The sequence below is a fragment of the Sesamum indicum genome, linkage group LG8 (assembly GCF_000512975.1).
Source record: "Sesamum indicum cultivar Zhongzhi No. 13 linkage group LG8, S_indicum_v1.0, whole genome shotgun sequence".
Lineage (NCBI taxonomy): Eukaryota > Viridiplantae > Streptophyta > Magnoliopsida > Lamiales > Pedaliaceae > Sesamum > Sesamum indicum.
Window position 1 is genome coordinate 1,809,504 of NC_026152.1, and position 10,571 is coordinate 1,820,074.

The 10,571-nt window shown below is 36.9% G+C and overlaps 2 protein-coding genes across 2 annotated transcripts; one reads left to right on the forward strand and one right to left on the reverse strand.

Moving 5' to 3' along the window:
• LOC105167415 (uncharacterized membrane protein At3g27390) lies at positions 1,079-5,859 on the forward strand. Its single transcript, XM_011087121.2, has 10 exons — positions 1,079-1,375; positions 2,569-2,677; positions 2,814-3,006; positions 3,444-3,580; positions 3,672-3,960; positions 4,148-4,254; positions 4,396-4,552; positions 4,632-4,827; positions 4,920-5,160; positions 5,516-5,859. The coding sequence occupies exons 1-10, from the start codon at positions 1,282-1,284 to the stop codon at positions 5,742-5,744; spliced, it is 1,752 nt and encodes a 583-aa protein (XP_011085423.1). The 5' UTR covers positions 1,079-1,281; the 3' UTR covers positions 5,745-5,859.
• Positions 5,761-9,560, reverse strand: LOC105167414 (protein transport protein SFT2). The gene is made up of 4 exons (XM_011087120.2): positions 9,164-9,560; positions 7,236-7,503; positions 7,014-7,118; positions 5,761-6,069 (listed from the first exon to the last, which is right to left on the reverse strand). The coding sequence occupies exons 1-4, from the start codon at positions 9,352-9,354 to the stop codon at positions 5,959-5,961; spliced, it is 675 nt and encodes a 224-aa protein (XP_011085422.1). The 5' UTR covers positions 9,355-9,560; the 3' UTR covers positions 5,761-5,958.

A 10,571-nucleotide genomic window follows, 5' to 3' on the forward strand; every position in this document is an offset into this window, starting at 1 on the left:
ATGTTTTCGAAGTTTTATTGTGGACTTTTTTTTTTTTTTTTGTACCATAACATTTTTATTGTTATAAAGCTAAAAATCATATTTTTTTAGTCTCAAGAAATAAAATATTAGGCTTTTTTTTAGTCCTAAAATTATAATCTCTTTTTAGTTTCAAATAACGTATTTTTAGTCCCAAAATCACAACAGACGTGACTTGTTAAAACTAAAAACATGTGATTATTGATACTAAATTAGAGAGTAAATTACAACGACCTCCCTTGAGATTCTTTCGCATAATTACGAATACCCCTTGTTGTTTGAAAAACTACTAATACTCTCTCGATTTTATCGGTCTTCTAACAATTAGCGTAATCCGTTAGATTTTCGTTCATTTTTTATGGTGAATTGAAAAAAATTATTTTGTGAATTAAAAATTATAGAATTATTTATTTTTTGAAATTTTAATGTTCTTGTGAATTAAAAATTATTGATTTATTTATTTTTTGAAATTTTTTTATTTTTTTGGACTAAGTGAATAATTTTTTTATAATTTGTAAAAAATTTTCATCTACCCTGTTCGATTTTCTTATAAATTCTATTTTTTTTAAAAATAAAAAAGTACAGTAATGACAAAGTTAACAATTTCATACCTCAATCCAAAAATTACACAATTTCTTCAAATATTAGGAAAATATTTATAATTTTACAAATAAAAAAAGAATTTATAATTATGACTAATTTTAAAAAAAATATTGTAATTTATCTTAAATTAAATTATATTTTTATATGGGAATATGAAACCATTTTACCCGATAAAAAATTAACAAGAAGTCGTCAGTCACTACAACATGGGAGAGAGAGGGAGAGAGAGAGCTATTAACGTTGTTGTGTCAGTGTTAGCAATAGACAGGTTCCTGCCAAATGATGCGTCACCATCTGCCCACCAGCCTCCCCCAAGAATCCCATGTACAAATCACACACACGTGGCGCCACCCCACCACTTCACCGCCACGCCAAACATCAACCCCCATCTCATCTCATCTAATAAAGCGGTTCCTTTCTTTTCTTTTTCCATGTTACATATAAATATCATCATCATCATGTATGTATGTATATTCAATCCATCAAATCAGAAATCCGGTATACCAGATACATACAGTTGGATAAAGAAACTCCTCCCCCTAAACCCACTTACTGCTGCTGCTGCTGGTTTTTATCTTCTTCGATTATTGGTTGTGGAGTTGTATATATACATATACTGTTTTTGTGCTGAGTATTTGACTCCATTAGAGCATCCCATTGATGGAGGTCCCTGTGGGGTTTGTGCCCAAGTTCTGGAGCTTTATCTCTTTCTTGCCCTTCTTCTTCTTGCTCTTCATACTTGGCCTTCTCAAAGGTATACATACATTTCCCATCATTTCTTTACCATTTTGTGCTTCTTTTCAGTGCTAGCTGTTTGGGTCAAGAAATGCAGAGACTGGGGAAAGACATATGTTTTGTTGATGGTTCATGTTGCTTGCTTTGCTTATTGTGTATTAAACAGTGCACCTGGGGTTTTTCATAGTCACAAGAGTGGTTCTTTTTATATATGTTTTCATCAAAAGATTGATTGAGATAAGAGATCATGAGAATTCCTTTAAACTTGAAAATTATGCTCTTGCATGAAATATTTATATCGCCTTGGCTCTTCCCCAAGAATGATTATGGCCGTAATTGCTTGATGTCATCTCATCTCAATCACCGAAAAAATGAGTTGAAATGAGAATTTTATTTGGCCATGTGATTAGACGTGAAATGTATTTGAGATATGTCTTGAAAAACTTATCACAAGCAATCGCATTTGAGGTTGAAAAATATTTCATAAGATGGGATGGGATGAAATATTCTATGGAAGACATAGCAAGCAAGCACAGCCTGAGAATTTTTGCTCCATCCTTCCCAGTCCCTGATCATGTTATATGGAGGACCTACTTTAGTTAGTTACTAAGTCATCGGACAGTGTCGTCATAGTATTCGTTTGTGGCCTGAATAGAGGCTTTTGACTTTAGTTAGTTACTAAGTCATCGGACAGTGTCGTCATAGTATTCGTTTTTGTCCTGAATAGAGGCTTGTGTTCTAAGACAGAGGAGAGGTAGGACAATCTGCAGTCTCAAAAGAATGCACGTTCATTTGCCGGAAGACACATACTGTCTTATCACTCAAAGGCACCATCACCAGGCAGTTGCAGCTGTTTGTTTTTTTCGATTCATTTGGAAGCTCACAAGGAAGATACGCAAACACAGTTAATAACTAGGAAAAAAGGTTCTGGTATTAGTATGTGAAATTCAATTAGGAAGAAGGGGTAGAAGGAATCTGATCTTGCTATCCGAGTTTCAGCTATGACTATGCAACTTCAGTTCTAATGTAATCTCTTAAATTCATAAGATGTGTTTGCTTGGCTGTTATGTGGGAGGAACATATACTCAAAAAATTCTATTGCAAGTGCTAGGGGTTATTTTCCTTCATCATGTAACTTAATTTTTGGTATAGTTAGGTAGTGTGTAGTAGATATTACTTTTAGTACATAATCATGGCTCGGTGCTTGTGCAGGGTTTATAATATGTCCAGTTGCCTTAGCCATCATAGCTATCGGAAACTCAGCAGTTGTGGTAGGCCTTTGGCCTGCACATTTCATCTGGACTTACTACTGTGTGGCAAAGTAAGCTTTACTCATGGTGGTTATGCTTTTAGATTTTGCATCCATGCTTGACATGCAAATGTTAGTGTATATATATATATATTTTTTTCAACTTTTGGAATTAATGCATTGGTGATGTCTTCTGCTCCGGGAACAGAAGCAGGAGGCTTGGCTGGATCTTGAAGATACTTGCATTGTTTTCGTTGCCCGTACCATTGATCCTTTGGCCTGTCATTGCAATAATTGGAAGTGTCCTTGGTGGGATAGGGTACGGCTTTTTTGCTCCCTTGATTGCAACATTTGAGGCTGTTGGAGAAAATGTGACCGACAAATGGTTTCACTGTTTTTCGGTGAGTCCCGTTCGCTCTGATGTCCCTTTCCTCATAAGGTCTTGTTTTGATGAGATAGCACCATATATAGAGGTTTCAGTTTAATGTATTCTTAGGGAAATTTCCCATGTTTCTATGATAAAACTGCAGTTTACATGATGATCTTGTGTAGAGCCGCTAGCATTTGTTAGGACAGCTTCGTCAACTAGGTTGCAAAAACAAGCTAGTTTTAAGATATGGTCTCCAGACACCATGTTTTCAATCTCCATTTACAGTATGGACATTGTTAATTTAGTTTCACCAGTAGCCCACAATGAGTGTTTATACATAGCTCTTCACTTGTATCAAACCTTTTGTTTATACTATAGGAAGTTGAAAGCTCAATGTAAGAGGGAATATATAGGTCAACGGTATCTTTCTCTAATTATTTTCTTAAAACATTGCTTAAAACTTATCAGGATGGTTGCTGCTCCACTCTTAAAGGTAGCTGTACAGCAGTTCGGGATTTTACAGATTTCTGCTTCCACTCTTACTTCTCCTACATGGATGAACTGAGTGAGGAGGTGCACGAAGATGAGAAACCTATCGACATAAAGTGAGAAACTCACTACTCATAGGAAAATGTTCGGTGAATTATAGACTAAATTTTTGGTTACAGAGACATTCTTCTTGTATTTATCTTTCAGGTTGTCGAAGCTCCCTGCCTGTGTCTTGGTTTCTGTTCTTGCTATCCCTGTAGATGTCCCTTTCATCACAGGAGTAGCTCTTTGGAAAAGCCCATACATGTTGTTCAGGGGATGGAAGAGGCTTTTAGAGGATTTGGTTGGCCGGGAAGGTCCGTTTCTGGAAACAGTATGTGTGCCCTTTGCTGGTTTGGCAATCATTTTATGGCCTCTGGCGGTGATAGGAGCTGTGTTGGCCGCTTTTCTCTCCAGCTTTTTCCTTGGCCTTTACGCTGGACTCATCGTTTATCAGGTGTATAGTTGTCTCCTCATTATTTCTCACCTCGTCCAACACCAACCACACCAACAGCGGGAAAGAAATTAAAGGGAAGTGATGATAACTTCTCCGAACTTGGAAAATAATGTTTCTTTCGACTGTCCTTTTCTTTGGGACTATGAATTATGAAAACTTATGAGTGTTTTGATACGTGTGAATCCAGGAAGATTCTCTTCAGATGGGATTTGCATACATTATTGCTGTGATTTCATTGTTTGATGAGTACGCAAATGATTTGCTTTATTTAACGGAAGGCTCATGCTTTCCCAGGTATCATTTAGACTAAGATTCTAAATTGTTACTAGGGAAGAATATGGGAGTCGTGTATTGCTCTCAACCTCTGCTAGTTTTTCTGTTCGCATCTTGATTATGCACAGCAACTCTGATTCAGTGGATCCTTCTGACAGCCAGGCCTCAGTACCGTAGAAACATGAAACCTTGCAGCGGGCTGGAGAAACGGAGGTCACTTGATTTAAAAAATGACAGGGAAGGTTCATGGAGTTCGAAGCTGGTTTCGCAAGGATCGAGAACACTAAAGCAAGCTATTCAACAATATACGCCAATGCAGGTGTGTGGTTTCCAGGCACTCAATATGTAAGAGTCTACTTCTCTTTTGGAAGTGAGATTTCATTGCCGAATTATTTCAGGTATGGGATTGGCTCTTCAAGTCGTGTGAGGTGGATGGTAAAACACTCGTTCAAGAAGGGTTGATAAATGTTAAAGATATTCAGGACTGTATCGTCAAGGGGGACTGCAAGAAGCTGGGTATCAAGCTCCCTGCTTGGTCGATTTTGCAGTGCCTTCTGAGATCAGCAAAGTCTGGTTCTTCGGGTCTGATCATCTGTAAGTTCTTACCCCTTGCGACCCATGTTATCCATTTTGTTGGTTTCTGTTGGGCTCGTATAAAATGGAACATCTTAATGTCAACATTGTAGCTGATCAAGTGGAGTTAACTAAACTCAACCTGCCAAGGGACAGAGCATTCGAGTGGTTCATCGGGCCGCTCTTTACCATGAAGGAGCAAATAAAGGGATTGCAACTAGAAGAGAACGAGGAAATTTGCCTGAAAAAGGTGGTTATAGCTTGTGAAAACAATAGACCGGAAGACTGGGACGACACTGGATTCCCATCAGGCGATAAAGTCAGAAGAGCACAATTGCAAGCTGTAATTAGGAGGTTAGTAAAAGCATTATGGTGTTCATTTCACTGATGCTCTTCATTTCCTCTTTTACTGTAAGCAGTTTTTGCGCCTGCTTATCCGTATAACAATATTTACTTTATAGTGCAGGCCTTATCTTTATAATTTTTTGACCCCATATCTTAGTTATATGAACTAGAAATTCATACTTTTAACAATTTGATATGAGAACTATGACGAAAAAGAGAAACTTGTCCATTGGATAAACTAAAATTTTTCTCCTCTTTCTCCTCTTTCTCCTCTTTCTCCTCTAGGGCTTTTGCTCACACTAGGTGATGTATATTGTTTAAAGCTTATAAACAAGTATGATGAGACTTGCCTTTTACTTAACAGGCTGCAAGGAATAGTTGGTTCCATGTCCAGACTACCAACATTCAGACGGCGTTTCAAGAACCTTGTGAAGGTGTTGTACGTGGAAGCAATCCAGACGGGTCTCCTGGATAAGCATGTTCCCGGTACCTCAAAATCTGGCAGACACCTCTTTGGAAGAGGTAGAAAACATAGAGATACAGCTGCCGAGGATCATGACCAGAGTACCAGTGATGTTGGAGTGATGGTATGACTAATGGATCCTTGTGTAAATGAATCTAGTCTTTTTATTTCAGTGATTGATGTATCTTGAGAATAAAGATCACTGCTGCACAATAGTATAGCTGAGCAGTTAAATCAAACCAGCATCTCAAGAGCGTTGATGTCTATGCAGCCCTAATGTCTGTTAGTAAGAGTGCGATGTAGGCTTTACAGAGAAGAATTTGTAGTAAAGAGCAAATGAGTCGTCATCTTCCAAAACATCTGAGCACGGAAGAAGCAAGAGTTGAGGAGAGAAACTTCAATCCAGCTGACCCTCCAGGAAAGTAGGAGATGGCATAGTACGATAGAGCGAGGACCTAAAAATACATAACAGGGGTAAAGATATCAAAATTTAAGAAATAAAATTCAGTAACAAGAAACAAAGTGACATTCGTTATAAAGGTTGTTTTAGATCACAGTTTCATGGTTTTATTGTCTTTCTCCCAATTTTGTCCTTTACAATACTCGTATTAGGGGCCTCTTGCTGTGACCTTCAGTCTTGCGCAAAAGGCTAATTTAATCTATACATCCCTGGGCTCATGATATAGTGCTAAAGCCTAGGTAAAAAGACTGCTAAAGCCTAGGTAAAAAGACTGCACCTCTTTAACCACCTCACAGAACCCTACGAAAGCCATTATGTTAAGCCAAAGCGTTCGTGAAACGCAGAGAGTGCAAGGAAAAACATGTTGCATGCTGATTAGAGGAAGTGGACATGCTTAATAAAAAGTTTAAAAGCAGCAGCTGAGATGAAGGACCATAGATGGACATACTAAAAGGTTTAAACTGGCATACGTGCAACAGTTTCAGCGGAGGCGGAGATCTGCTCAATCAAATCTGTGATAGAGGTGGCTATGAACCAGGGGGTCCTGGTGTCTGAAGTACAATAAAGCAGCATGGAGCTGTAAAACTGCCATTGGACGGTAATTTTAAAACACTTCCTAACATTGGGATGAGAGTACTTCCAAATAAGAAACTGACAGGCAGTAGGGAGAAAATTTGTGCAAGAAATGTATGATTTAGTACTAGGAAACACCATAATGTGACATATAGGCAAATCCTAAAATCAGTTGTCAACTGTTACATTATACGTGGTGAGCATTTATCTATGATACCAAGATTACAGTCTGACTGGGTGGTGTGAGGTCATTCCTATTATCAAACTGTGCGCTACTCATGTAAAAGATGATAAATGAGGAATAAGGAAAATAACAGGATGAGCTCAGGAATAACAAAGATTATAATGACAGAAAACATTTGATACCTGTAACACAGAGAAAATAACCGAAAGAATGTAACTGTGAAGGACCATGGATACATAAATTGTACCGGCCATGCTGCCAATAAATCCAAATGTGAAGGGGAGTCTCTGTATGAAAGAAAAATGAAACAAGTTAGTGAAGAGCGTGGAAAGTGAACTCAAAGAAAGAAATACTATTTATTAGATCCTGGAAAGATAACAAAAGAGGTCTCTAAAGCAAAATACCTCTTTTGATAACATGTGGCTAAGCTGACTTCTTGGACCTTTTAGAGCAAAGAACGAACCAACTATGAAGGCACAACCGATAGTGAAGCAGATTGCAAACTTCTGTGGTTTTAGAACCATTACAGGAAGGAATATAGTGAATGCAATGAAGATAAAGAAGACCCCAGAAGCGAGGAAGATTCCAAAGTACATAAGAGACTTTCCGGAAGGGACACTACTTGTCGCAGAGTTGAAGCTTCCAGGTAATTCCTTCACTCCTTTGGAAACCCTGTTCCAGAAAAAGAGAAAAAAGGAGAGTTGAAACAGGTTGACACATAGGAGAAACTTTCAGGATAATCAAATATGTTTTAGCACCACTTATGGCAAAATGTTTCTCGTCAACATGGGGGATAATGCCATAACGTCAAATAGAACATAACTTCTTGCCTCTTGCGGCTTCAATCAGAATATATTAACTAACTTTTGCCTCCAGTTTCTGGCACAGACAACAAAACTTCTGCAGAAATCCAGTGATGATGTGGGTGTAGACAGTGTGAAATAAGTGCCAGTTTAGCTGCAAGGCCAACTGAAACAGACTAAGCACATATGAGGCTCAAAGTACGAAACTCTACTTAAATCAAGAACATATATGATTCTGGACAAGCCATATATTCCATATCTTTAAGACCGAAGACCTGAACTTTCCAATTGCATATCACAGTCAAGCATCTCACAGTTTAGTGGAAGATTTACTAGTATAAAACATTTCATATAACCATATGAATGGAACTCTATGGGAAGAGAAGAGCAAACAACAGAATAGTTGAATGGTGACATATACCAACAAGGTAGCTTGTGGTAAAGCTACTCAGCTATGATACTAAACCATCTGCTATGTTACTTCAACTCTGAAGAATCAGCACAAGTGTCAGATGTAGAGACACATCAAAATGTCATTTCTATAAACCCTTGATATTTTCATAACATTTAAATCCTTGATATTCTCATAAAATTTGATATTTTAAAAACATTTCTCCAATTTCTGTAGGAAACATGTGACCGAGTAATTAGAAGCTGCAAATGTCTATTTGATATGTCTGTATGGTAAAGAACAAATTGAAAATCACTAATATCCATCTTCATGGTGGCAGTAGACAAGTGTCTCATACCCTCATCAGTAGGCAAAGGTAGCTAGGTCTATTTAGATTTTGAAGAGTGGGAGACTTCAAATTAACTTAGTTGTTCGCGCTTTTGCCTTATCTTTGAAGATAGCAAGCCTCTGGAAGAGGTTGGGATGTGCTTATTCCATTCATTTACCAGCTACAATAAAAGGAGGTAGGCGGGGGGTCTTCACAGGAAATTTTGTATTCCTTGAGCATATACGATTAATATATTTTAGAAATGGATTGCACATTTTTTGGCCACAAGACATAAATTTGTGCTGGCATCTTAAACATCTGGAGCTTCAGCATAATCTCTTAAATTGTCAAACTCACCAAACTTAGAAAACTATAAGACCATACAAAGCTACTAGGAAGACCACACAAATCTACTAGGACGACCCGACCACAGATAATTACAATTGTCTACCAAATGTATCAGTTAATTCAAAGCAGAGAAGGGTGGAATATGTGCACCATGCAGCTCGATTGACTGCGGTTGCAGAAACAGCAGGTATGGAGTTCTTTTGACAGTTATTAATGAAAATATTATCGCACCAATTCGACTACGGTAGGGTGATGTATTGGATTTGCATATTGGAAATATGCTATGACTTTAAGGTTAGTGCAAAAGTAAAATTTGCGCATAATCTGAAACCGAAAAAGAAATTCTTTATAATCAAGCATCAGCAGAAATCAAATCCAAACACTGGACTGGCACGGGATTGGGGTTGGGGGGAGGCAATGCAGCAAAGGGATTTTCCACAGGTGTTTCCGATTCATACTCACACGCCGAATGTAGACGTGACCTTGTCGTTGGCTGTCCGAACGGCGGCTTCCAGATCGAAGGAGGAGGAATCGCCGTCGGCGGCATTGGAAGAAGCAGCGTAAGCGTTCCAGTCGGCGAGCAGAGAGGACGAGGTCTTGTCGAGATCGCTGCTAGGTCCGCCCGAGAACCACGCCTGCGCTGTCTTATGCATACTGACTATTATCTATTCCGGCCCCTGCTAATCTCGGAAATCACAAAAGAGAGAACAGAGCGAAAAAGATCGCCCGTGTCCAGTGCGTGACCGGTGTAATAGGGACGGCGGAGGAACAATGGCTGCGGCGGTCTGAAAAATGGGAGTGGTGTGAACATCTGATTGCGTCTCCGCCACAGTCTTCTTCTTTTCCTTTTAATCTTTTTCTATAGGATCAGTAGATTTCTCATTTTCTAACTATTTTCGTTTTTATACTTTAATATCTAAATTTTTTTGTTGTTTCAACTAACCATTTCAATTTTGCTAAATTTGTATTTTATCATATATAATTATTTTTTTGCTAATTCTTTTTGTTCGAAAAAATATCACATGTTGTTCATATGTCAAAAAATCACGTCACATAACCTTTAAATATTACATATTTTTTTTTTACAAAAAACTTAATAAAAAAATAATTATAAAAGACAAAATGCAGAATTTCGTAAAGTTGAAAAAAAAAAATTTACATACCAAAATGTAAAAACGAGTATAGTTTGAATGACAAAATATAATTTACCCTGTAAAATATTTGATAATTCTTTTTAAAAAAAAAGGAAAAAATTATAAACTACAAAAATACGAAATTAGAAACTGTTTGAGAAAAGGTGAGAACATTTAGAAGTTCTTATCTAAATATATTTTTTTAAAATTTTATTTTGAATATAAAATGTTTTTATATTTGATCAATTTTAGAAATATTTAAAGCGTACGAGCTTATAATCTCTTTTAAATAAATTTATTTAAATTCCTTTAAAAAATTATTTATGATGCGGTTTATTAATATTTGTTACGATGAGACAATTGTGATTTTAATGATATAAATTAAGATTATATGAACCCGATATATTAATTATAGTACTATGATATAAAATAAGAGACGTGAAATGAAAGTTATTGGGTTATCTACTTATAAATGCAATCGTATTTTCAAAGAGAATTTAATCTCTCTCACCGGAATCATTATGATGGCCCATTATTTATTGTGAAATTCAATCATTTTGAACTTTCATCCAACGTTTCTTTAGGATTTTGTTCATTTTTCAATAAACTTTAGTTAATTTTTGTATGTTTTTTGTAATTGTCATTTAGAACTTAAATAACTTAACTCACCTCTTAAGATAGGTTGAGTTATCGGCTCAAAAACAAAATCAAGATAAGAACTTAAAAGTTAGTTTTGT